Raw genomic sequence first — 27700 nt, 5'->3', positions numbered from 1 at the left:
CCTAAGATCAAGAACAAGGATGTCCACTCTCACCACTTTTATTCAACATAGTACTGGAAGTCCTAGCCATAGCAATCAGATAGGAAAAAGAAATAAAATGCACCCACCTTGGTAAGGAAGAAGTACAACGGTCACTATTTGCAGATGACATGATACTATCTATAGAAAACCTGAAGGACTCCACCAAAAAAACCGCTAGAACTGATAAATAAACTCAGTAGAACTGATAAATAAATTCATCATACCCAATGGTAGAAAGCTTTCCTCCTAAGATCAGGAACAAGGAGGTCAATTCTCACCACTTTTATTCGTTATAGAACCGGATCAGCCATAAAAAAGAATGAAATCTTGTCTTTTGGGACAACATGGGTGGATGCTAACTGGAGTCAGTCAGAGAAAGACAAATACCATATGATTTCACTCATATGTGGAATTTAAGAAACAAACAAATGAACAAAGGATACGAGAGAGAGAGAGAAAGAGAGAAAGAGAAACCAAGACACAGACTCATTTTTTTTTAAATTTTTTTTATTATATTATGTTAGTCACCATACAGTACATCCCCGGTCTCCGATGTAAAGTTCGATGATTCATTAGTTGCGTATGACACCCAGTGCACCATGCAATATGAAGACACAGACTCTTAACTATAGAGAACAAACTGATGATTTGGGTGGGTGGGGAGGGTGGGTGAAATAGGTGATGGGGATTAAGGAGTGCACTTGTGATGAGCACTGGGTGATATATAGAATTGTTGAATTACTATATTGTACACCCGAGACTAATAGAACACTGTATTTAATTTGGTATACAGAATTAAAAAAGAAACATAAAAATAAAATAAAAAATTAATAAATCTTGACACATTAAAATTAGAAACTTTTGTCAAAGTACACTCTAAAGAAAGAAAACTCAAAAGCCATAAACTAGATTTATTTGCATCACACGTAATTTACATAGGATTATATCCAGAACATTTAGCAATAATCCAAGAGAAAAATAGTCAAAAGATGTGAATAAGCATTTTACAAAAAAGGAAATATAAATGACCAATAAATATATTAAGAACTATGTACATTCATCATAGTTATCAAAGAATGGTGAATTACAACTGCCTTTGAAATCAGATAAAAACCAAAATACCTAACATTTTCAAGTTTACTTGGCCAGGGACTCAGGGTGCCAAAGTGAAAGAAGTTTACTTCGGCTTTCTGCCAAAGCCAGAAAGAAGGTGCTAGGTCCAAGGGTTGAAAAAAGAGCACAAGAACACTCAGGGCACCAAATTTGAAAGCAAATAGTAAGAAAAATGCTTTGGGGATTGAAATGGAATAACCAATCAATCAATCAATCAAGATTAAATGACCCAGAGGCAGAGACTTTTTGAACTCAGAAATAGGCCTGCTTTACCCATTGGATTTCCAGCACAATTTGCTGGGAACTCTGACCAATGATGAAGGAGACGGTGTCTCTCCTGGAATTGGCATGAGTTAGAATCAAAGACAATTAAATTTAAGGCACAGCTGGGGAGGGGGCGACAGAGGATGAGACGCAAGGGTCCTGAACCAGGGTCTAATAGAACACATTCAAGGATTAAACTGCAGTGCAGTCCAGGCAGATTTTAGATACCAAGGGAAATAGATCTGTGGGGTCATGGTGGTACCCAGCTATAATGAGGTGAATCGGGCCACACGTTTCAAAGGATCCTTGCAAGATGGTACAGGTGGTAATGAGAATCCAAATCTGGCCTCTAGGGAAAAGAAACAACATACCACCGGTGAGAATATCCAGGTCTCACACCTGCTGGCCACAGCAGAGCTGGGGTTGGGCTAGAATAAAGGAAATGGGCAAAACAACTGGGCAGAGGCCTAAGGGTCCTTGCTGCAGCCTGGTCAAACATGCTGGAGATTAGGTAAGGATGCTGCAGCCCACTTCTGGTTACTCCTTTCTCAGAATGCACTTGCCTCATTTTATCCACGGAGACTCAAAGAGAGGAATGTGTGCAGATCCAATGTATATTACAATAATTTTACTTCACCTAAGGAAAAAGAGTATGTATTTTTATTATCAGTGTATCTCCTCTCCAAATTCCATCATTCCAACCATAATGGACCCCAGTTGTTCCATTTCAGTCGTCCTACATAAATGGATGTGGGCCAGTTCACAGAAGAGCAGGTTGTAGGAGACTGTAAGTAGAGAAACATTGCTCAAAAGAGCATAATATGTATCATCTAGCATTATGAAGAAATTAAACCTTAGACTGAGCTAGTTAATAAATACTTGTAGCTACAAACGGGCTACAGTATTTGATTCTCAGCTTAATGAACATTCCCTTTCGCCCGGCAGGTTCAAACTGATCTTGATCGTGATTCTTTACCACCCCCTACTGGAAATTCCTTCATTAGAAAAAAGTCTTGTTTCTTATCATTTAAAAAATTCCACAGTAAATACCTGAACTTGTTCTTGTTATAAAATGTTCAGACCCTATAGAGCGGTATAAGGCAGGTATATGCCCTTATGGAATGGTATGAGGCAGGTGTATGGCAGGGAAAATTCTAGGACGTCACCTGAGGATTGTTTTGCCTTTTCTGCTTTTGAGGCATATGAGGCATTTCCCCTTCGTGCCTTGGGGGACCACAGCAGAACAATGATGACCGAAAGATGCAGCTCTTGCATTGAAAATTGACTTTTGAAAACCATGGTAGAGGCAAGATGAAAGAAAGGCCTCGATTAGTAAATGTCTGAGCCAGTGCTTATGCCATAAACCATAGATTTGCAAAGGACCCTAGATGAAGTCAGAGCCAGTCTTCCTGCTTTGGAGCTGATACAGAATCCACGGGCTGAGGGTGCCAGTCTGGGGCCTTGTGCCCTACAGTCCTTTAAAACTGTGTCACAGATGGTCAGTGCTCGCCCATACTCAGATACTTGGCACACACGGGCAGGCCCAGAGGGGTGTATTGTCTCTCTTATTATAAATTTGAACAGAATAAAAATATTCCCCACAGTTTCTAAGCTGTCTTTGCTTACTATTCCATAGACTGGGCTGTCATCTGTGCTGGAGAAGGAAAAATCCTGGCAAGGAAAGGAATAAGGAGTTTTTGAGAGACAGGGTGCTGGATCCCTGGGCACCACGATCAAGAGTCACCGTTCATTATCTTGAGCGATGGGTAGAGAGAAGTTGACTTGTACTGCTGTGAAGCCAATAAGTCAGCCAGGGGCCTTTTTTTTTTCTTTTCTATTTTTTTCCCCCAAGATTTTATTTATTTATTTGAGGGAGCAAGGGTGCGAGAGAGCAAGCATGAGCTGCGGGGGGGGGGGGGGGAGTAGAGGGAGAGGGAGAAGCAGACTCCCCACTGAGCAGGGAGCCTGATGAGGGACTCGATCCCAGGACCCTGAGATCATGAACTGAGCTGAAGGCAGTTGCTTAACAGACTAAGCCACCTGGGTGCCCCCCTCTTTTTTTGGTGGGCAGAAAAGCAAAGTTAATTGGGCTATAGTACAAAGCTCCCAAGGAAGGAGGGGACCTGAGAGGGTTGCCCTTTGCTTTGGTTTCTACCAGAAGCAGTTCCCTTGACAAGGACAGGAGTGAAAGCAGTTTATTTTGGAGGTGTGGGAAACTTCAGTAACAGATTGAGGGGAAGTCAGGGAAGGGAGAGTAGCCGTTAAAGGGTGAATGACTGGAGCTGAATCCTGTAGGGAACTCTGGGAAATGACGTGGACCGCATGCCTCGGAGTCATCGCAGCTGAGGAACAAGGGAGCGAACTTCCATCAGTCATTGGTTGAAAACTGCTTCCTGTGTACGAACTCCCTGTCCCTTCTAGTTCACTGTGAGTGGGGCAGTGGCCTCCAGAGCTTTGGAGAAAGCCTTTGGGAGAGAGATGGAAATGCTAGGAGTAGGAGCCCAGCCAGCGTGCAGTGCAGGGGTAAGGCCTAAGAAATTCGGGCAGGCATTGGTACAGTCGGGCAACCCCTGTTTTGTTGCTAGTTGGAAAACCTTTGGAGGGTCCTGTGGTCTCTAACATCCATATTCTCTGCCTTCAGGATTGAAGAGTTTCCTACGTTCATTTTTTTCAACTGTGCCTAAGCCTTCAGTACCATCAGATTAAAGTTTTAGTCTTACCCTAGAAATTCCTTCCTTAATAAGGACTAGGCCTAGGGCCAAGTATAAGAGCTAATTTGCTCCGGCCGCCATATCCAAGTACCACAGACTGGGAGGCTTACACACCAGGAGTTTATTTTCTCACAGTTGTGGAGGCTGGAAGTCCGGTATCAAGTGTCAGTGGGGTTGGTCTCTTCTGAAGCGTCTCTCCTTGGCTTGGAGGTGGCCATCTTCTCTCTGTGTCTTCACATGGCCTTCCCTCTGTGTGTGCCTGTGTCCTAATCTCTCCTTGTTATTAAAAGACACCAGTCATATTAGATTACATCCTACCCTCTGGATAGAATCCTGACTCTGCACTAGACATTGTGTGACACCTTCCCCCCATGCCCGGGGCTGGAAGAGGTGATTCATTATTGATGGGGGGTAGAAGCCTACGTGTCCATCAACACTGTGGGGTTTGGGGGCTGGGAAAGGGATGAACATTCAGGTTCCCTACTCACTTTTACTGACATCACCCTGGTGTGTGTGTGTGTGTTATGTTGGAGGGTTGGAAATCTAAGCTTCTCAACTGGCCTTTGCTGGTGGGGGTAGAGTCAGATTTTTTGTGGGGTTTGGCTGGAGTAGAGCAATTATCTAAAAATTTCTGCCTTGCTAGGCTGCCCCCACCTCTTTTTTCCCAGCTGTTCCCTTTGGCTGTTTTTCCTGTGTTTCTGGGTTGCTGGCTTTCTGAGCTCTAAGTCTGAGATACTTAAAGCAAAGGGGAATCTCAGGGACTTCACCATCGTGTGATTCTTTGGGTCCTGCAGTAGCTAGCCAGTCTGCTTTCTCTCCACCTTTTGGAGTCTTATACTTGTTTTATAGTAATGTCCATGGTCCTTAGTTGTCCATGGTCCTTAGTTAGCAGGAGGAACAGGAAAAAGTACATCTACACCATCTCTTGGAAGCGGAATTCTTCCCCCATACATTTTGAAGTTGACAAGGAAATTCTCACTGTTGAGTTTAAATATATTTAAGTTTGGGGCGCCTGGGTGGCTCAGTCGGTTAAGCATCTGCCTTCGGCTCAGGTCATGATCCCTGGGTTCCTGCGATCGAGTCCTGCTTTGGGTTCCCTGCTCAGTGGGGAGCCTGCTTCTCCCTCTCCTTCTGCCTGCTGCTCCCCCTGCTTGTGCTCTCTCTCTCTCTCAAAAATAAATAAACAAAATCTTAAAAAAAAAAAAAATACGTGTAAGTTTATGGTCAATATTGGCATTTAAAAAATAAAACTATTACATCATTTAAAAATGTATCAAAGATTTTATACCTGACCTTTGTTTCATAAATATAAACATTCAGATATTTTGCATTGTTTACTTTTCTCCAATTTTAGTCTCAACTTGCCTAAATTTTATCCTAAATTTAAACATGCAAAATATTTTGGTTGGTCACCATATTTTACTTCTCTGCAAAACCAAAATCTATAGGGCTGCGTGGCTGGCTCAGTCAGTAGAACATGTGACTCTTGATCTCTGGTTTGTAATTTTGAGCCCCAGGTTCGGTGTAGAGATTACTTAGAAATAAAATCTTAAAAAAAAAAAAAAAACCCAACAAACGCTAGCAAAATAAGTTTCTATTGCCATAAAGTTCTAAGAGCTAAAATGTTCCTTTTGTTCTCTTTCTGCCATCTTTCTTGCTGCCATAATGGTGCACGTGAATGTCCTGGCAGATGCTCTCCAGAGCACTAACAATGCTGAAAAGAGAGGCAAATGCCAGGTTTTTATTAGGCCATGTTCCAAAGCCACCGTCCGGTTTCTCACTGTGAGGACGAAGCTCGGTTATGTTGGCGAATTTGAAAGCATTGCTGATCGCAGAGCTGGGAACATTGTTGTGGACCTCACGGGCAGGTTAAACGTGTGTGGAGTGAGCAGCCCCAGATTTGATGTCCAACTCAAAGATCTACAAAAATGGCAGAATAACCTGCTTGCATCCCTCCAGTTTGGTTTCATTGTCCTGACAATATCAGCTGGCATCATGGACCATGAAGAAGCAAGAAGAAAACACACAGGAGGGGCGCCTGGGTGGCACAGCAGTTAAGCGTCTGCCTTCGGCTCAGGGCGTGATCCCGGCGTTGTGGGATCGAGCCCCACATCAGGCTCCTCCGCTAGGAGCCTGCTTCTTCCTCTCCCACTCCCCTTGCTTGTGTTCCCTCTCTCGCTGGCTGTCTCTATCTCTGTCAGATAAATAAATAAAATCTTTAAAAAAAAAAAAAAAAGAAAACACACAGGAGGGAAAATCCTGAGATTCTTTTTCTAGGGATGTAATACATACGTGCAAATAAAATGCCCCTCAATGGACAAAAAAAAAGTTTCTTTTGTTTGACTTATTGCAATTGGGTATAGTACACAATAGATCAAAAGAGTATAAATTTATTAGACTTTTTATAAGTAATTATCAACCACAAAGAAGTAAAATTATCTTGACAATGAATCTCTTTATGAGATAGATGGGGCTATCCCCAATTAATTTTATGTATCTGTGGATAAATAATACTTATTTCCAGAATGAGACAAAATGTAGCATCAGTTTTATTTTGAATTTTCCTTTTATATACATAAGCACTTGGAAACTTTGTGCACATAGATAAGTAGGTGGTAATGGTTGGAATTCTGTTGTAGCAATTTTGCTTAACTGTTTCATTTCTGCAGAATTTCATTTTCTTTTTTTTTTATTTATTTATTTTATTTTATTTTATTTTTTTTAAAGATTTTATTTATTTATTCGACAGAGACAGAGACAGCCAGAGAGAGAGAGAACACAAGCAGGGGGAGTGGGAGAGGAAGAAGCAGGCTCCCAGCAGAAGAGCCTGATGTGGGGCTCGATCCCATAACGCCGGGATCACGCCCTGAGCCGAAGGCAGACGCCCAACCGCTGTGCCACCCAGGTGCCCCAGAATTTCATTTTCTAAATCACATAGTGAAGTCCCATCAAAAATTATTAAAAATAATGTAAGAGCTTACAACTTAGTTAGGTCCTCTTTCTATTTAGTTGGAAGCAAATTATAAACTACCTGACTTACAAAAAGAATTTGGGGGGATAAGGGGTGGTAAAAATGGGCGAATTGTTTGGTTTTGTTTTTTAGTTTAAGTAAACTAAATTTTAAAAATTGAAAAGGGAAAAGGTATGTTTGTGCTGTCCTTGACATAATGACCTCTTTGGTTCTCGTTGCTAAAGCCCACAAACTTCACGCCCGAAACTTTTTTTTGTTGTTGTTGTTTTTTTATTTATTTATTTATTTATTTATTTTTTTATTTTTTTATTATTATTTTTTTTAATGATTTTTTATTATATTATGTTAGTCACCATACAGTACATCCCCGGTTTCCGATGTAAGGCTCGATGATTCATTAGTTGTGTATAACACCCAGTGCACCATGCAATACGTGCCCTCCTTACTACCCATCACCGGCCTACCCATTCCCCCACCCCCCTCCCCTCTGAAGTCCTCAGTTTGTTTCTCATAGTCCATAGTCTCTCATGTTTCATTCCCCCTTCTGATTACCCCCCCTTTCTTTATCCCTTTCTTCCCCTACCGATCATCCTAGTTCTTATGTTCCATAGATGAGAGAAATCATATGATAATTGTCTTTCTCTGCTTGACTTATTTCACTTAGCATTATCTCCTCCAGTGCTGTCCATGTTGTAGCAAATGTTGAGAACTCGTTCTTTCTGATAGCTGAGTAATATTCCATTGTATATATGGACCACAACTTCTTAATCCAGTCATCTGTTGAAGGGCATCTCGGCTCCTTCCACGATTTAGCTATTGTGGACATTGCTGCTATGAACATTGCACGCCCGAAACTTTTGATCTCATTTTATGGTTTTTAATCACCGTTATGAAAGTGTAATTTTCATAAAACAAATGGAAACATTTGAAGTATTCGGTTTCATGAGTCTGGCAAATGTATATACCTTATAACCACTACCCCACCCAGTATCTAGAATATTTTTGTTGTCCCCCAAATTCCCTCTTGCCCTTTTGTAGTCAGTCCTCCCACCCCTTTGTGCTCCCTCCTGTACACAGCTATTAATTTGATCTTTAACACCGTAAATGGGTTTTGGGGGAAAAATGAATTTGTTCCTTGTTCTTTGACTCATTTGTTGTCTCAGTTTCTGGAAAGCAACCCTAAATGTAAACATACGCAGCTAATCTAACTACATTATCACAAGACACGCTTCTGTTTTTAAATGATTGGTTCTTGTGAACTTAAGACAATGCCACAAACCATTAGATTTAGTTCCTCCACTTACTTTCTTTGTAAAATTTAAAAATGTTGCTTCTTTGAAAAATTCATAATATCAAGAGTGATTATGTTGCTCTAGTGTCTCAACGTAATGACTTTACGACTTTGGATTAATTGGAGTTAATGAATAAGTGACTTTTGATTACCAGCAAAATTCTGAGGGTTGCTACAGGAGAGGGGGGTGAGGAGATGGGGTAACTGGGTGATGGGCATTAAGGAGGGCCCGTGATGTGATGAAAACTGGATATTATATAAGATTGATGAATCACTAAATTCTACCCCTGAAACTAATAATACACTATATGTTAACTAACTTGAATTTAAGTAAAATGTAAAAAAAAGAAAGAATTCATAGAGACAAAGAGAATGGGTCATTGATGCTGGGTCATCAAGGAGCTTTTATATATACACTCTTATCTGTATTTTGTTTTGCACAACTCAAATTAAGGTGGTAAATTCAATGTATACACATCAGTGTATTGTATTAATAAAATTAGTTACATCTTAAAGCTGAAGTTAAATAATATTGTCATCCAATTATATACATATTTCTGTATGATTAAAAAACATACATAATGATGGATTAAAATTAACAACCAAAAAAGGAGAGAACTTGTAGTTCAAACTTGGTCTTGGAATATTCATTATACTCTTAAAAAGAGGTAGAAAAAAATTCTTTTTTCCTTTAATATAATCTGCCTAGCTAGCAGAGATTTATCTTAGAATACTTTCACTCAGTATCCTGATAACTTTGAGTGCTTTGTGCTGACTGTCATTTTCTCAAGTTATTTTTTTAAAGATTTTATTTATTTACTTGTCAGAGAGAGAGAGAGAGAGACAGTGCGCACAAGCAGGGGGAGCAGCAGAGGCAGAGGGAGAAGCAGGCTCCCTGCTGAGCAAGGAGCCTGACTTGGGACTCAATCTCAGGACCCTGGGATCATGACCTGAGCCAAAGGCAGATGCTAAACTGACTGAGCCACCAAGGCATCCCCCAAATTATTTTTAAAATAAAATAAAAGTAAAATCCCTTTGCTTCTGAGAGACCTAAAACTTATAATTTCATGTTAACATCTTTATATTTATTTTTAATAAATATGAATATATATTTATTTTTAATAAATATAAATATATATTTATTTTTACTCTGGTTATTGGGATAGCAAAAGCTAAAACATTTGCTCACTCGCAGGTAACTGCGCACTTAATTAAGTAATCAGTTTCTGCTAGAATTTTTTTGTTGTTGTTGCCTTCCTGAAACCCAGATCCTGGATTCAGAATATTAAAACTGTTGATATCTTTTAACTCTAAAAAAAAAAAAAAAAAAAAAAAAATCAGATTTTTTTTTTTTCCCATTAGGTAGTCATTACCAACTTGACCACTAGGTAGCACCAAAGGTTTAATCTTTTACCTTATAAATTTCAGGAGGCTAGAGCTAATTATGTGCATTTGGCATGCTCTCTATATTTTAAATTAATTCTATATTATCAAAAGAGCTACCTTGTCTATCAAACCCATGATGTGGAAAAAGCTGGCAAGTAAAGAACAGGAGTTCGATCTTCCTTGATTAATTCTGTTCAGGTAAAAAAAAATTATTATTATTTTAAGATTTTATTTATTTATTTGACAGAGAGAGTGAGAGAGCACAAGCAGGGAGAACAGTAGAGGGAGAGGGAGAAGCAGGCTCTTTGCTAAGCAGGGAGCCCAATGTGGGGCTCGATCCCAGGACCCTGGGATCACGACCTGAGTGGAAGGCAGATGCTTAACCATCTGAACTACATAGGCTCCCCACCAAAAAATTATTAACATATTCTTAAATAGGGGCGCCTGGGTGACTCAGTCGTTAAGCGTCTGCCTTAGACTCAGGGCGTGATCCCAGGATCCTGGGATCCAGCCCCGCATCAGGCTCCCTGCTCCACCAGGAGCGCTGGGAGCCTGCTTCTTCCTCTCCCACTCCCACTGCTTGTATTCCCTCTCTCGCTGGCTCTCTCTCTGTCAAATAAACAAATAAAATCTTAAAAAAAACATATTCTTAAATAAAAAATTAATTAATTAATTAATTAGTTTATTTAGAGAGTGAGCGGAGTGGGGCAGAGAGAGGGAGAGAATCTCAAGCAGACTGCACTGAGTATGCGGAGCCCAACACAGGGCTTGATCTCAGAAGCTGAGCAGAAATCAAGAGTTGGACCCTCAACCGAATGAGCCACCCAGGTGCCTCTCCACCAGAGAATTTTAGAAGAATAAATGAATTCTGTGAAGTTGCAGGACACAAAATTAACATACAGGAACTGGTTGAATTTCTATATAATAATAACAAACTATCAGAAAGAAGTTAAAAAAATAATCCCGTTCACAATTGCATCAAAAAGAACACAATACATGAGTATAAATTTAACCGAGAAAGTAAAAGACCTGTACTCTGAAAATTATAAGACATTGATGGAAGAAATTAAAGACAATACAAATAAATGGAAAGATACACTGTGCTCATGGATTGGAAGAATTAATATTGTTAAAATGCATATTGTTAAGATGTATATACCAAAGCAATATATAGATTCAATGCAATCTCTACCAAAATACCAACGGCATTTTTCACAGAAGTAGAACAAATAACCCTACAATTTGTATGAAACTACAAAAGATCCCCCAAAGCAAAGAATCTTAAGAAAGAAGAACAAAGTAGGAGGTGTCACAATCCTTGATTTCAAACTATACTACAAAGCTGTAATAAAACAGTGTGGTACTGGCATGAAAGCAGACACTCATAGATCAGCAGAGCAGAATAAAGAGCCCAGAACTGAATCCATGCTTATACGATCAATTAACCTATGACAAAGGAAGAGAGAATATACGATGAGGAAAAGACAGTTTCTTTAGCAAATGGTGTTGGAATGGAATATTACTCGGCGATCAAAAAGAATGAAATCTTGCCATTTGCAACAATGTGGATGGAATTACAGTGTATTATGCTAAGCGAAGTAAGTTAGAGAAAGACATATATCATGATTTCACTCGTATGTGGAATTTAAGAAACAAAACAGAGGAACATAAGGGAAGGGAAGGAAAATAAAATGAGATAAAAACAGAGAGAAAGACAAACCATAAGAGACTTAAATGTAGAGAACAAACTGAGGTTTGCTGGAAGGGCGGGGGGTGGGGGGATGGGCTAAATGGGTGATGGGCATTAAGGAGGGCACTTGTTGGGATGAGCACTGGGAATTATATGTAAGTGATAAATCACTAAATTCTGCTCCTAAAATCAATACTACACTGTATGTTAACTAACTTGAACTTAAATTAAAAAACAAAATAAAACAAAAAAACCCTAAATGGTGTTGGAGAAAACTGGACGGCTGCATGCAAAAGAAGGAAACTGAACCACTTCCTTACACCACATACAAAAATAAACTCAAAATGTACTAAAGACCTAAATGTAAGACCTGAAACCATAAAAATTCTAAAAGAAAACAGGCAGTTAACACTTGGAAATTAGTCTTCACAATATACATATGTTTTTGGATCTGTCTCCTCAGGCGAGGGCAACAAAAGCAAAAACCAACTACATTTTCTATAGTTGGGACTACAACAAACTAAAAAGCTTTTTTTTTTTTTTAAAGATTTTGTGTGTTTATTTTAGAGAGAGAGAGAAAGTAAGAACTAGTGGGGGATGGAGCAGAAGGAAAGGGACAAGCAGACTCTGTGCTGAGATGGGAGCCTTATGCGGGGCTCAATCCCATGACCTTGAGATCATTACTTGAGCTGAAATCAAGAGTTAGAAGCATAACCGGCTGAGACATCCAGGCACCCCCAAACTAAAAACCTCTTGCACAGCAAAGAAAACCATCAACAAAATGAAAAGACAGTCTACTGAATAGGAGAAGAAATTTGCAGTTAATATATTTGGTAAGGGGTTAATATCCAAAATACATTAAGAACTGATACAAGTCAACACAAAAAAAGCAAATGATCCAATTAAAATATGGGCAGAGGACCCAAATAGATAATTTTCCAAAGAATATATACAAATGACCAATAGACGTACGAAACTATGCTCAACATCACTAATAACCAGGGAAATACAAATCAAAAACCACGATGAAATATGACTTCACATCTGTCAGACTGGTTAGTATAAAAAACCCCAAGAAATAACAAGTGTTGGCGAGGATGTGGAGGAAAGGGAACGCTCCTGAGCTGTTGGTGGGAATGTAAATTGGTGCAGCCACTGTGGAAAACAGTATGGAGAGTCCTCAAAAAATTAACAATAGAAATACCATAGAAGTTGGGATGCCTGGGTGGCTCAGTTGTTAAGCGTCTGCCTTCCGTTCCGGGCGTGATCCCGGCGTTATGGGATTGAGCCCCACGTCAGGCTCCTCCGCTGGAAGCCTGCTTCTTCCTCTCCCACTCCCTCTGCTGTGTTCCCTCTCTCGCTGGCTGTCTCTCTCTCTCTGTCAAATAAATAAATAAAATCTTAAAAAAAAATACCATAGAAGGAATTCCACTTCTGGATACTCATCTAAAGAAAACAAAAACATTACTTTGAAAAAATATAAGTACCCCTATAGTTGTTGCAGCATTATTGACAATAGCCAAGATATGATATGAAAGCAACCTAAGTGTCCATCAATAGAGGAATAGATCAAGAAGATGTAGTTACACACACACACACACACACACACACACACACCACAGAGGAATAATACTCAGCCATAAAAAAGAATGAAATCTTGCCATTTGTGATAACCTGGAAAAATGTAGAGGGTGTTATGCTGAGTGAAATTAGTCAGAAAGAGACAAATACCATATGATCTCACTTAAATCTGGATCCTAAAAAACAAAGGAAATGAACAAACAAAACAAAACAAATAATTCATAAACACAGAGAACAAACTGGTGCTTGCCAGAGGAGAGGAGAGTGGGAGGATGGATGAAATAGGTGAAAGAGATTAAAAAGTACAAATTTCCAGTTATAAAATAAATAAATCACAGCGATGTAAAGTACAGCACGGAATATAGCAATAATATTGTAATAACTGCTTATGGTGACAGATGGTAAGTAGGACTTATTGTGATGACCATTTTCTAATGCATATAAATGTCAAAGTTCTATGTTGTACATCCGGAACTAATATAATATTTCATGTCAATAAAAATAAATAATACGACCTTTGCTTTGTCAAACATGCCACAAGGAGGTCTTTCTGTCTCAATCCTAGACTGTCTAAATAAAAGAGAACATCCATAATGATACTGAATTGAAACATTTCTGAAAAATCTTATTTGGTTAATTCTGTACCTTACGGGCAGGAATTGTGTAAGAAGAACTGTTCTAAAAATTAGAAATAAGGCAAAATTTTGCTTGTTTTGTTACTTAATATCATACTTGAATACATTCTCATAATCCTGCCTGATCACAATCTGGGTGTTTTAAGGATTGCAACTTGAATAAAGAGAACCCAGCCAGCCCTGTACTATTAGAGACTAATCTGGAGAAAGCTGATAAGGGAGGACGGCTTTGCTTTTTCTCTGGTAAAGATAATGTCAAGGTTATGATTTTGTTGCCCTGTTATACATTTAACCATTTTTAATCTCTAACAGCAAGTTTTCCTGACTACACACATCTTGGCTTTGTATTTTTTTTTTTTTTGGCTTTGAATCATGTCTCTTTTATTCTTCCTGGCTCCTTCAAAAAGTCTAAAAATATACATTTCTCTCAGAATTAGACTTTTAGAGTGGAAATACTGAGACCACTGGTATTACGACCCATTATAAACAGAACAAGACCAACCCTCTCCTCCCTGTCACACAAACAGAATAAACCCCATCGCTGCAGTTGTCCCACTGCTGTTCTGTTAGAAACGGGACTTTACCACAACCGGTTTTGAAGACACCTCCTTAGCCACTTCCGTTCCAGGAACTTCTTCTTTTCTTATCACTGCTTCCCCAAAAGCCAGTTGCTTCTTCCGTCACCTTTGTCAGTGAAATGATTGTAGAGTGGATCTCCATTTCCTCCCGTTGTGAAGTGGATGAATTTGATTGGTACCCTCGCTTCAAAGAGGGCCACAGAATAGACTTTTCTGATTTTTACTATTGGGAGGCAGGACCCATAAGATGGGGAAAATCTTAGATTATTCTAAAGATTTCTAAATCCCATAGCCAGAAAACATAACCAGTGTCCAGACATGGAACGAGAGAGGCTGACGGAGGGTCTGCTGTGAGTAAGAGCTTTGCTTCATGGGCTGCATCAGTAGTTCTTAAAGCCCAGTTAACCTACAGACTCCCAAGACATAATACAATGATTGTTTTTGTTTTAAGCCGTGAGGTTGAGGGGTGGTTTCTACACAGCAAAAGATAATTGAAACATAGGTTGTGTATTTTTTGTGTGTGCCTGCCTTCTTCACTCAATATTGTTCCTATTAGGTTTATCCATTATTTTTTTTTAAAGATTTTATTTATTTATTTGACAGAGAGAGAGACAGCCAGCGAGAAAGGGAACACAAGCAGGGGGAGTGGGAGAGGAAGAAGCAGGCTCCCAGCGGAGCAGGGAGCATGACGTGGGGCTCGATCCCAGGACCCTGGGATCACGTCCAGAGTGGAAGGCAGACGCTCAACGACTGAGCCACTTAGGCACCCCGAGATTTATCCATTATTGAATTATTCAGTCAGTTTATTCATAATCATCACTTATTACAATATCCCATTGTATGAATATACAACATTTTGTTTATTGGTTTATTGTTGAGGACCTATTTTGTTAAACCATTTGAGAATAATCTGTGGATATTATGACAATGCACCCCTAAATAGTTTGGCACGTGTGTTTTAAGAACAAGGACATTTCTCCTACATAATCATAATACCACCATCACCCCCAAGACACTTAAAATTGATAAAATATTATCAAATACACACAGTCCATATTCAGATTTCTCCTCTTGTCCCAATAATGCCCCATAGGAAATGTCTGTTACTTTAAGCTGCTAAATTTCGGTGTCATTTGTTACACAAAAATAGATAACCAATACAGTGGGTATGACAGCAAAGATGTTCGGGGGATTTGGTTTTTCACAGTTTTGTGACTTCCCTGTGTCTGTTCATATGTCCCCATTTCATATTTCAGGATCCAAACCCATCCCAACGAGTGGCCTTATCTTCGCATAAGAGACCCTATGGGGTTATGCAATTAATAGCTCTATGACACTCATCTATAGGTTTTTGAAGAAAAGGTGCCCTTTCAAATTGCTACAGTGGTTTTTAAAAATGTCTCATTCATGTCTTGAGTTTGGATGAAAAGTTTTGAATTTATTCTTTTTTCTTTGCATGCTCTCTAGGGCAGTCTGAGGCAGTCAGCCTATAAAGGTAGGGACAAAAAAACCTCAGGGAAATCACCTAGCATTTGTCTGGTACCTACCCTAATCTAAAAGGCAGTTGCATGTTACCTGGGATGTAAGGTCAGTGCGACGGCCCAGTGATGTTTCAACTGCCCTGATGGGTTAGCAGTGAGTCCCTTTCCTTCCTCAGCACACCCACCACATTTAGCTTGAAGTTTCACCTTGAGCCAGAGGATGGCTGATTTTGTGTCCCCTGGATTAGGCTATGGTACCCAGATATTTGGGTAACAGTGTAGATATTGCTGTGAAAACATTTTTAAAGATGAGATTTAACATTTAAATTAGTAGGTTTTGAGTAAAGCTGATTACCCTCCATGATGTGGGTGGGGCTTCCAATCTGTTGGAGGACTTCAGAGGAAAAGACTGAGGTTCACTGAAGAAGAGGGAATTCTGTCTCCACATTGCCATTGGACTTGGGCTGCAGCATCAGCTCTTCCTTGCGTCTCCAACCTGCCCTGCAGATTTTGAACTCACCAGTCCCCACGATCACATGAGCGGATTCCTTAAAATAAGTCTCTCTCTATATATACATCCTCCTGGTTCTATTTCTCTGGGGAACCCTGACTATGACATTTCCTAGGGAAGGTACTTCCAGAGAAATCCACTTTCCTCCATGCCAACAGAGTTTAGATGAGAAGCGAATATCCATACTTCACCTCTGAGTTTTCGAGAGCGTCTGTACCACACACGCTGCTACTACACATATGACTTGGTCATAAACATTGCTGAACCAACTTCCAATTTCCAGTGCTTCTGAACAAGCTCAATGGAATTAAGACACTTTTCTTCTTACACTGTATGCCCATAACCAGCAGAGTTAAGAAATTGGTAAAGAGGACCAAAGATAATTCATATATTCTAGGTCATTCTATAAAAAAGAACATGTTCATTAAATTATAAAAGATTTGGAACAAAAAAATAATACATATTATTGGAGAGAGATGCTGTAAATGTAGGGAGGAATCGACATTTTTCTAATTTCTACCCTCCCTTTTTAATTTCTGATCTTCAACTGAACACTAATTATATTTATTAGTTGGATGGAAAATATAGGGAATTATCTAATATCTATCATGGAAATATAGAATAAATTGCTCTCAGAGCTATGATTTTCTTTGCATCATTAACTTAAAAAAATCTTACATGCAAATGGTAGAATTATATTCCTCAGTTGATGGCACATGGTCATCGTTGGTCCATACAGAATCTTCTCCACGTTTGTTATTATTTATTCCTTTTTATGCATATTTCCCAAATTCCAGTTTCCTTCCTTTCACTGAAGGCAACCCTTCTCGTGTATTTTGTATATATCTTTTTGTTATATGTATTCTTGAAAAATGTGTATTGTTTTGTGTGTATGTATTTTTTATTCAAAGAGAGTTGCTTTGTGATTTTAGCTCATTCTGTTTGTTTGGGTTTTTGCCCCTTAGCCCTCCGTTCTAAAGACCCATCCATGTGACTGTGTGCGCTCACAGCATTCTTCCTACTGTCTCTCTGGTAGACATGAAGATTGCCTCTATCTCTCCGCCACCACAAGTAACTTATAAAGAACATCCTCTCATAGGTCTCCTCAGGGAGACAGCTGCAAGAGGGGTGTATTTCCAGGAGCGGAATTGTTGGATCCTAGAAGTTTTTCACTTGATTATGTAGTGCAGAATTTTCTCCAGAATGGCTGCACAGTTTACACTTCCACTGGCAGGGCAGGGGGCTTCTCTCCTGCCTGTTTCCTCACCATTTGGCATTAACAAACTCTCATGTTTTCCAGTCTAATAGGTATAAAGTAATGTATAAATTTGTTTTATTGCGATTTTTGTTGAGTTTGATTATCTCTTCAAATGCTCACCAGCTTCTTTGTTTCCTCTTCTGAAAAGTCCATGTTTATGTCCTTTGTGCATTTTTCTCTAGAGTTGATGCCTTTTTGTTCTTGTTTGCAGTTCACTGTATATTCTAGATATTATCCTTAATTAGTTTCAGACAAAGCAAATATCCCCTCCTCTCCTGCAATTTGTTTATAAGAGTTGTCTATGGTGACTGTTAAAAAAAATCTTTAATTTTGATGTCATGAAATAATAAAATATTTGCCATTGTTTCACAGATTTTATTTATTTATTTATTTATTTATTTATTTATTTATTTATTTATAAGATTTTATTTATCTGTTTGAGATAGAAAGAGAGCATGAGCTGGGGAGGGGGAGAGGGAGAAGCAGACTCCCCACTGAGCAGGGAGCCCAACGTGAGGGTCGATCCCAGGACCCTGAGATCATGACTTGAGCCGAAGGCAGATGCTTAACCGACTGAGACACCCAGGCGCCCCACGGTTTCACAGATTTTATATAAAGAAATCCTCCCCTATCTAGTCCCAAAGATAATTTTTATATTTTATTCTGTTATGTTTAAAGCTACACATTTCTCTTTTGTGGCTTCAACTCACCTGCTATTGTATGTGGCATTAGCTCAGGATCCAGCTTTATTTTTCTTTATACAGTTAATTGGTTTTTTTTTCTTTCTTTCTAATAACACCTATTAAATAACCCACAATTTCCCCCATTAATTTATGGTGCCAACTTTATTGTATATTAGGTTCCTGCATAAATATGTTTGTCTCTCAGCTCTCTCTCTCCATACCTCATTTTGGAATATTGTTCCCTTGTCAATTTATATATTTTTTATTTATTGAATTTATTTATTTTAAATATTTGGGTTTTTTTTTTAAGATTTTATTTATGCATTTGACAGAGATAGAGACAGCCAGCGAGAGAGGGAACACAAGCAGGGGGAGTGGGAGAGGAAGAAGCAGGCTCATATCAGGAGCCTGATGTGGGGCTCGATCCCATAACGCCGGGATCATGCCCTGAGCCGAAGGCAGACGCTTAACCGCTGTGCCACCCAGGTGCCCCAAAAATATTTGTTTTTTTTTAAAGATTATATTTATTCATTTGAGAGAGAGAGACAGAGAGAGCACAAACAGGGAGAGAGGCAAGAGGGAGAGGGAGAGGGGGAAGCAGACGCCCTGCTGAGCTGGGAGCCCAACATGGGGCTCAATCCCAGGACCTGGAGATCACGGCCTGAGCTGAAGGCAGAGGCTTAACGATCTGAGCCACCTAGGTGCCCCAATTTATATATATTTTAAAAAATTTAGACTTACAGTATGTCTTTTTTATAATTATAGTTCCATTAAATGTCTTAACGTTTAAGACAAGTATCCCCCTTAATGTTTAAGACAAGTATGTTTACTTAAAGGTTTGCTTAGCTATTTGAGGACCATTATTATGTCATATATATTTTAGAATAAACTTATAAATTTCCTCAAAAAGTTTAAGTGGAGTTTTGATTGAGATTATACTCAATTTAAAGATAAGGTTAGGGGGCAATTGATATCTTTATAAGGTTGTGATTCCATCCAAGAATGCAAAATGACTCTCCATTATTTCAAATCATATTCAATGACTTTTTTAGATTTTTACATTTTTCTATGATTTTTTTTTAAGAGAGTGTGGGTGTGTGCCTGGGGGAGGGGCAGTGGGAAAAGGAGAAAGAAGCTCAAGCAGGCTCCACACCCAGGTGGAGCCCAACGCAGGGCTCGATCTCATGACCCTGAGACCGTGACCTGAGCCAAAATCAAGAGTGGGGTGCTTAACCAACTGAGCAACCAGATGCCTTGCCCTTCTATGAAGTCTTAGTTAAGCTAGTCAATAGATACTTTACGTCTTTTTGGTTAGTGTAAGTGATTTCTAACTTTTATTGTATCTCTCTCTCTCTTTTTTTAAAGAGTCTAATCCTCAACTCATATTCTTTTTAAATTAATTAATTAATTAATTTGAGAGAGAGAGAGAACATGAGCGGGTGGAGGAGCAGAGGGAGAAGCAGCCTCCCTGCTAAGCAGGGAGCTGAATGTGGGACTCCATTCCAGGATTCCAAGATCATGACCTGAGCCAAAAGCAGATGCTTAACCGACTGAGCCACCCAGGCACCACTTTATTTTATCTCTTATTGGTTATTCTGGTGTAGGGAAATGTTAGTAATTTTTGTAAAGGCTAAAAGCCTTCATACATTCTATTGTTATCTTAATAATTTGCTGCTTCTGTTGTTTTTTTATTTCTGAGCAGATGATCATATGATCTGCAAATTTATCTGCTTTGCTCACATCTCTTTCTTTCCTTATGCACTAGTCTGAATTCTAGTGCTATGTTTTGCTAGTAGTTATAGTCAGTGGTCTTGGGCACCTCAATTTTTTTCCATTATGTATGCTGCTTGTTATAGATTTTTTGGAATACGACCTTTACCAAGAAAGTTTTAAATGATTCTGGGTTCCTTAACTGGTTTTTCAAAAATCATAAATGGATATTTAATTGTATAAGTTAAACTTTATAAATTATTTATTAATTGATTGAGAAAAGCAGCTGATTTTTCCTCTTTAGTCTACAATTATGGTGAATTATAGTAATACATTTTATTATATTGGAAGCTTCCTTGCATTCTAAGGATTTCTCATTTGATCTTGACGTATTATTATTTTTTCCCTAGTTTTAATTTAAATTCCAGTTAGTTAAAATACAGTGTAATGTTAGTTTCAGGTGTACAATATAGTGATTCAACACTTCCATACAACACCTGGTGCTCATCACAAATGCACTCCTTAATTCCCATCACCTGTTTCCCCCATTCCCCCCCACCCACCTCCGCTCTGGTAACCATCAGCTTGTTCCCTATAGTGTGTATTATTATTTTTAATACTGTTGAATTCAGTTTATAGATAATTATTTATTTTTTCCATCTATGTTCAAATGAGATGGGCCTATTACTTTCTTTCCTTGAATTTTCCATACTTGAATTTGAAATCAAGATCATGCTAGCCTGATAAAATTAGCTGAACAGCTTTAATGTTTTTTTCTATTTTCTGGGGAAAAAAAACCCCACATAAGATAAGAGTTGTAATTTCCTTGAATATTTGGTGTAACTCACCTGTGAAACCATGTGAGCCTTTAAAAAAATTAGTTTTATCAGATGCTACTAGCAACTTTTTTTTCATTTCTTCAATGTTTATTGGTATACTCAAATTTTTATTTCTTCTTGTGTGAATTGCATTAGATCAAGTTTTTCTAGGAGTTTACTTACCTCATCAAAATTTTTCAAATTCATTAGCATATACGTGTTCATTACACCCTTTATTATGTTTTGTATCTGTTGTATCTATAGCTACTCCCCCCTTTTCATTCCATATTTTGTTTCTTCATTTTTTTCTCCCCTTTATTCATGATCAGTCTTGTTCTAAATCTGAATATCTTACAAATATTTTTTAAGAAGCAGCTAGCTTTGGTTTTGTGAGTTTTTACTACATAGTTTTTGTTTCTTATTAAATTGCTCTCTGTTCTTATCTTTATTATTTCCTTCCTTCTTATTTCTTTAAGCTTGCTCAATTGTTCTTTTTCAAAATTTTGGAGAATTTTTAGGTCATCTATATTTAACTTTTCTTGCTTTAATAAATGTATTTGTAGCTATAAAATTCTTTCTGAGTACTGCTTTAACTGTATCTCATAAAATTTGATATGCAACATTCTTACCACTTAGTTCTAAATGTGTTAATTTCCTTTATAAATCCAGGTTATTTATCAAAATTTTCTTAGTTTGCAAACTGTCTGAATTTTAGGTATCCTTTTTTTTTTTTAAAGATTTTATTTATTTATTTATTTATTTATTTATTTATTTATTTGACTGAGAGACACAGCCAGTGAGAGAGGGGGAAACACAAGCAGGGGCAGCGGGAGAGGAAGAAGCAGGCTCCCAGTGGAGGGAGGAGCCCGATGTGGGGCTCGATCCCAGGACTCTGGGATCACGCCCTGAGCCAAAGGCAGATGCTTAACAACTGAGCCACCCAGGCACCCCCGTTTTAGGGTACTTTGAATTTATAGGTTAAGCCTGAGATCCAGGAAGAAAAGCAGACAAAAGCTTCCTGAGGAGCCCATTATGATTTCTGTTAAATATACCTTTTAACTGCTTACTTAGGAGCAAAATGTCATTGAATATAAACCACGTTCATTTGTTCATTCGTTCATTCGAAGTCAATGCCTTCGTTTGACGGAAGAGGAAATGAGGGCTCACAGAAGGGGAATAATTAGTCCTGTCACTCAGGAAGTGCATGGCAAAGACTGGGCCAGAACTTAGCCCATTTAACAACAGTTACTCGGGCGTCTGCTAATAACTTCCTAAGTCTTAACTGCTGTGCTGGGCTAATTATTGCAGATTTCAAGGAGGACGTGATATATGAAGCTTGAGGGAATGGAAAGTTTTATGGTTTATGTGGAAGAGGAAGAGCATATGGTAAAAAAAAAAAAAAAGCTAAATCCCAGTTTTCAGCTTTTGAATTCGCTATGACTTTGGTTAATGGACTTACTTTTTCTAAGCCTTCATCTGTCCATAAATAGATCTAGAAGTCTAATCTATAAAGGTCTTTTGTTTGGGTTATAAGAGATAAAGCTTATAAGCATTTAGCTAATGCTTTGCTCAATGTTTTGGTTGTTGTTATTATTCTTTGAAACTCACAAATCCCCAAATTCTACACCCTTATCATGTATTGATATCTAATGTGAATGAACACATCATGGAAAGAGTATCTAACATCTAGGAGGGAAGAAGCCCCCTCACCTAAGCTTCATCTCCCTGAGCACCCATTTTCCATTGACCATACCAGGTTCTGGTCTGAAAAAGTTTATTACAAAATGACAAAGGGAGGTCTGAGGAGGAGTCACTCATCATAGAATTTGGGCAGCTCATTACCCAAGATTACTTGATGGTCCACACCAGCAGCTGTAACAGTGACCAGGTAGATGACACCCCCACTAGAGCCATCCCGGTTCATGGCTAGAGCAATAGCTGCAGAGGGTTTCAGGGTGGAGAGGGGGAGAGAGAATGAGTTAGCCTCAGAAATCTTTACATTCCTCTCCCATTCATATGCTTACTACCACTCTCAGACCTCAAAACCCATCTCTTGGGGACACATATCGAGTGATGTACTGCTAAATCAACTTAAAAGAAAAGCCTTTATATGTAACACCTCTTGGTACCCACGGTCTCAAAACTCCCACCAGGACTGATTTCAAGTTACAAATAGCTAAATAAGCCGCTCATGAGTCCTTGGATATTTAACAACTGGCTCTCATGAGCTGGCCCAAGCCAGCTCCAGCACTTCCCGATTCTTACAGCAACTGTAGATTTTGATTTGGGTACTCAGAACACTCCTGGTTTCTGCCCTGGGTTCTGGAATCCCATCTAGTTGGGCGTTGTCCTGCTTCCTTTCACTCTCAAAAGTGTGCCAGTTTGGACATTAAATTAAACGGTCACCCATGTATTCCATCGTGTTCCTCACGCTCTACTTCCTTCCCAGGTTTAAAAACCCTCCCCAGGGACCCTTCCGCTTGGTCAGTTACCATTTGTGGTGAAGCTTCTGCACTCCTCGGGGGACATGCCTGGTTTATACGCCGCATCCACATAACCGTAGATATAGGTGCTGCCAGAGCCACCGATGGCGAAGGGCTGCCGAGTCAGCATTCCTCCCAGGGTTCCGTACACCTAGGGGGGCATCTTCAGGTCAGACTACGGAAGCATCAGTCCTCTCCTTGCCACCGAGACAGGCAGGGTATCTCCGTGTTCTGCAATAAAGCCCCACTCTCTCCTACTCCCATCGGTGGAGATGATACTCTGCTTTCAGAGGCGGCGTCCTGGGAACCCATTGCTAGAAGGATGTAACCTCTATCTCCCCCCTAGTGTAGTGGGGAACACCAAGGGAGGGGGTACATTGGAAGACATGCACCTGGACCCCGCCACGTCGGTCCCAGCCGGCAACCATGAGATGCGCAGACAGGTCCTCCCGATACTTATAACTGATATTCCTCACCACGTTGGCAGCAGCCAGAACCAGCGGAGGTTCCTCCAGTTCCAACCTAAGGGAAGTGTTCGTAATAGGGGTCAACAGAATTTCCTGAAGTTCCACCCTCCTGTGCCATTACCATCACCCCTGCCAAGTGACACGTGAAACCTGAACCCGTGGTTGCAACAGTTCAAACTCCAGCTCCTCTGCCACACGGGCAGGGGGACTAGTCTCACACCACCAACTGGTAAGAAGATTCAACGTTCCCCGTCTTTACTCTGTCCCACCCATCCCCCCAATTGTATACCGCTTAGCTGCAAGGGCCCTGCCCCTGTGGGTAAAAGCAGATAAGCTTTACTTCTGCACCAATGACCTCGGTTTCTCACCCGGTAACTTCCTGATAGACGGTGGGCCACATCATCATTTTCTTTCTCGTTATTTATAGTGGGACAGTGATTTACAACGTTCAAGCCATTTTCACATATATCATTTGATTCTCAAAATAACCGTCGGGTGAGGAAGGGTAGGTACTATTAATTATCTCCACTTTCCAGAGGCAGAAACCACGCTGGAGATTCAACTGCCAGTTCAAAGCTAATAAAAACAGGAGCCCAAACAAGAATTTTTTATTTTTCACTGCAGCGCTCCTGGAACGGGACACTGCCTTGGGGTTGGCTGGTTGGGCGAACTCTGGGGAATGTGTACTTGAAGACCCAGAGCCTCATACCCGTGGAGCTCCAGTTGGTAGGCGGCCATGTCAACCATGGCTTGGGCATCAGCAGCGGAACCAGAGAGAGCACAGTAGATGTACTGGTGTAGTGGGGACAGCTTGTCAAACACTCGGTTTACCACCGCCTCTCTGCCAGGAAGAGTCAGCAGTCATCAACATTAGCAATGCCGGAACTGTTAAGGTTAATCATCTAGTGTTTCTCAAATATATTTGACAAGAGAACACCCCCCAAAGCCCATGAAATTTAATACTTGGATTTAAACAGGAAGAACAAAATCATCTCAAATAAATGAAACACAGAAAGTGATTATCAAAATTACTTATTTTCAAGCTTAGATTTTATGATAAAAAAATAGTAAATTGAGAATGATGTTCTTAAGCAATTTTTCTTTGCTATACCCATCTTGAGAAAGTTATGTGTTCTGTGGGACATAAAGTAAGTAATATTGACCTAATCCCACATACTCATTTTGCATATGGGGAAAATGGCCAGGATGGCGGAGACCAAATCAGTTCACCGTGTGCTCGATGAGAAACCAGAATATCTGCTTGGCAGAACCACTTTTTCTATCTCTAAATATAGATGGAAGTAGGGCCCCTGAAATCTTTTGTACCCTATTCTTTTGTACACTATTCTCTTGTACTAATCCCTGCAGGGACAGGCCACATAAGCATTCAGGCCCAGATTCTCCTCCATGAATTCAGGGACCCAAGCACTTGCCCAGTATCTCATTAGAGGGGCCTTTCTGGAAGGTTAACTCAATTTCTGCAAAGCTTCACTTTCTCAGTCTCTTTACGAATGGGTAAGAAAAATCTGTATTTGGGGCCATCGGCTTCCTTCCAGAAGCATGCACCTTGACTGGTACTTACCCCGCAGACACCCGGGAATCGGAACCCACCACAACGCCTCCATCAAACTCCACTGCCATGATGGTAGTCTGCGGAGACGCGGGGGACGCAGTGTCAGAGCAGGACGAGATTTGATTCCCTCATGTTACACATGAGGAAACATTCCCAGAGAGAGGAGGTGACCGGCCCAAGATCATATAGCAATTTAGGACAGAGCAGACTCCCAGTATGGGATATCTCCTCCATCCCTCCACTTTCTTCATCTCCTCTCCCAGCTGCAGGGGAATGTCATAGCTTGGTCCTGGCATAACACAGGAAGAATCCTATCCCTGGGCCCCAACCTCCCTAAGTCAAATCCTTCCCACTGTAAAGACAGAGGTGGCGATGAGGTTCGCAGAGGCAGACAGTTGGTTCAGGGGGGTGCTTCCAAGCACTGGCGGGCGAGGCAGCCCCACAAGTGAGTGACCTCCACCACATGTGCTCGTGGTGCGTGCCAATGTGGTACAGACCCAACACAGAGCAGGTTACTGTGACCTTGGGAAAGAAGCTCAAGTCTCTTTTTGGCCCCTAATTCTCCACCCCACAACCCTTAACCAATTTATTAAATAGCAGAAACAAGGGGCGTGGCGGTTAGCAGGGTCACACATTAAGTATGGAGGGAAGCAGCCAGGAACACAAGATGGTTTCATTTAAGGATTTCTTTTTTTTTTTTTTTTCCCTTTTTTTAAAGTAGGCTCCACGCCCAGCATAGAGTCCAATGCGGGACTTGAATGCAGGACGCTGAGATCAAGACCTGAGCTGAGATCAAGAGTTGGTTGCTAAACCGACTGAGCCACCCAGGAGCCCCTCATTTAAGGATTTCTGATCAAGAGGTTAATAGGTATCTCAGTAGCCAGGGGAAGAGATTTGTACCAAGAGAGAATTTGCCTGGGGAGTTTGAACTCACTTTTTTAGGTCAAGAAAAGAAATTAAAGAAAAGAATTAAAGAAGGTGAAAGGGATAAAGCTACATGATTTCTACTACTGTTGAGTTGGAAGGAGCCTTAAAGATCCTTGGTTCAAAGGGGAAACTGAATCATGGAGGAGGCGATTGGCTTGTCAAGGTCACCCAGAATTAACAGCAGACTGGGACTAAAACCCAGGTCTAACTCCTGTCTCTTGTTGTGACTTTTGCTTCCTATTTCGCACTGCTCCTCTGGCACTGAGGGGCGATTTTCTACCTTACAAATGGTTTTAGTGCATTCTCATCACTCCGTAGGTAAGTTGGCACCCCAGCGCCATTGCCCTGAGCGTGCTTTCTGACATACTCAGTGATCTACCATGAATTGAGGGCCATTGAAAAAGGGCAGCCCCATTCTAGAGGGTATTCCTCCAAAACAAAGCTACCCCCAAGCCAAGACTGGTGGCAGTAGTTTGGGAGCAGAAGCCTGCCAGCCTTGGGCTGCCGACAGCCTCAGTTGCCCAGCCTGGGCAAACGGGTGGGAGTGGGCAGGAAGGACACAGGGAAGGGAACTTGGCAGCCCCTGGCCAGGTGGGAGCCTCCTTGGATCAGGCTGGCGAAGGACATCACCGTCTCACAAGGAACCCCCATTATCAGGACTGGGGCTATGAGTTACCCAGCTACCAGTTTATCAAAGGTCGGTGTGATGGGCTGTCCCTTCTCAATCAGTGCCCATATTCCCCTCGCCCGAGTGCTGTCCTACTTCACCCAGGGCACCATTTCTTCATCAATCTGCACCTTCCCCAACCCCCTCCCTTGATTTAACCAGCCCATCTCTCCAGTCCAGAATTGAAAGCGAAAGCGCTTCAGAGCAGCTTCCCCTTCACGCTTCCAGCTAAGACCCAAAGCACCCCCTTCTCCACCGCCTCGCGGGCCCAGTCCCTTGGCGGACTCCTACACGAACCCCTTCAGAACAGAGATGCCCCGTCTTCATCTCAGGGCATCTCTACAAGCACTGGCTGCTACAAACCACCTCCTCACTGTTTCAGTCACCGCATTCACTCCTCGGAGGTTCCAGCGTCTCCCTGTCGCTCCACCTCCTCCACCTCCCTGCTAACCCTTTAGCACAGACTCCTTACCCCGGTGTGGACTTCTCCGACCCGCAGCATCTCGGCGGCGCCTGGGGCTCTGGTTTCCGACCTGGGACCGCGGGCTGCGCGCGCCTACAGCCCCGCGCCTGCACCACGCCCGCTAGGGGGCGCCTGAGTCCTCTCGGTGAGGCTTTGCACCAGGCGCTAACCTACTTGGCACAGATCTGCCCGGAGACAGGTGACGAAGGAGGCTGGGGTCAAAAAGTCCCGAGAAGTGGAATTCGCAAGAGGAAGCAAAGAAAAGGAGGATGACGAGTGTGCGTGGTGGAGAAGGTGGAGCCGCAGGCTGCTCCCCAGAACCTCAGATCTGATTTGCACGCCTTCTCCCAAAATAGTCTGGGCGGGCCACATTCTGAAGCGGGGCGGATCTACGGAGCCCGCTGCCGCTTTCGTTTTC

At 40.9% G+C, this 27700-nt stretch overlaps 1 protein-coding gene, 1 long non-coding RNA gene and 1 pseudogene across 3 annotated transcripts in view; 2 read left to right on the top strand and 1 right to left on the bottom strand.

Annotated features, from left to right (window-relative positions):
- LOC148107341 (uncharacterized) overlaps positions 1–7568 on the top strand; it is a 28312-nt gene extending 20744 nt beyond the window's left edge. Inside the window, exon 3 of the long non-coding RNA XR_015722623.1 lies at positions 6859–7568. This is a non-coding gene — a long non-coding RNA (uncharacterized LOC148107341). The remainder of the gene's footprint in view (positions 1–6858) is intronic.
- Positions 5396–6830, top strand: LOC123791054 (small ribosomal subunit protein uS8 pseudogene; annotated as a pseudogene).
- Positions 7569–10182: 2614 nt separating the features above from the next.
- PSMB9 (proteasome 20S subunit beta 9) lies at positions 10183–27550 on the bottom strand. Of its 2 annotated transcripts, none has more exons than XM_087858129.1 (6): positions 27292–27550; positions 25235–25302; positions 24362–24493; positions 23578–23707; positions 23195–23336; positions 10183–12825 (listed from the first exon to the last, which is right to left on the bottom strand). In XM_087858129.1, exons 1-6 carry the CDS (start codon positions 27319–27321, stop codon positions 12743–12745), a joined length of 585 nt encoding a protein of 194 aa, XP_087714255.1. In that variant the 5' UTR covers positions 27322–27550; the 3' UTR covers positions 10183–12742. The 2 variants fall into 2 exon arrangements, with proteins under 2 accessions (XP_087714255.1, XP_045651507.2); XM_045795551.2 differs by lacking the exon at positions 10183–12825 and adding an exon at positions 22460–22640 and having other exon boundaries at positions 27292–27522.
- Between the last annotated feature and the right edge of the window lie 150 nt (positions 27551–27700).

This window comes from Ursus americanus, chromosome 32, assembly GCF_024610735.1.
Source record: "Ursus americanus isolate L20-20 chromosome 32, mUrsAme1.1.p, whole genome shotgun sequence".
Lineage (NCBI taxonomy): Eukaryota > Metazoa > Chordata > Mammalia > Carnivora > Ursidae > Ursus > Ursus americanus.
This window is presented reverse-complemented; position numbering and strand designations above follow the sequence as displayed.

What these genes read in the sequence shown, in the direction of transcription:
- PSMB9 (XM_045795551.2), bottom strand. Translation starts at nt 27,321, where the DNA reads ATGCTGCGGGTCGGAGAAGTCCACACCGGG. An exon ending in TACCAACTGGAGCTCCACGG is followed by an intron (nt 23,708 to 24,361) that starts GTATGAGGCTCT and finishes CACTTCCCTTAG; the next exon opens with GTTGGAACTGGAGGAACCTC. An exon ending in CAGAAGCTTCACCACAAATG is followed by an intron (nt 22,641 to 23,194) that starts GTAACTGACCAA and finishes AACCCTCTGCAG; the next exon opens with CTATTGCTCTAGCCATGAAC.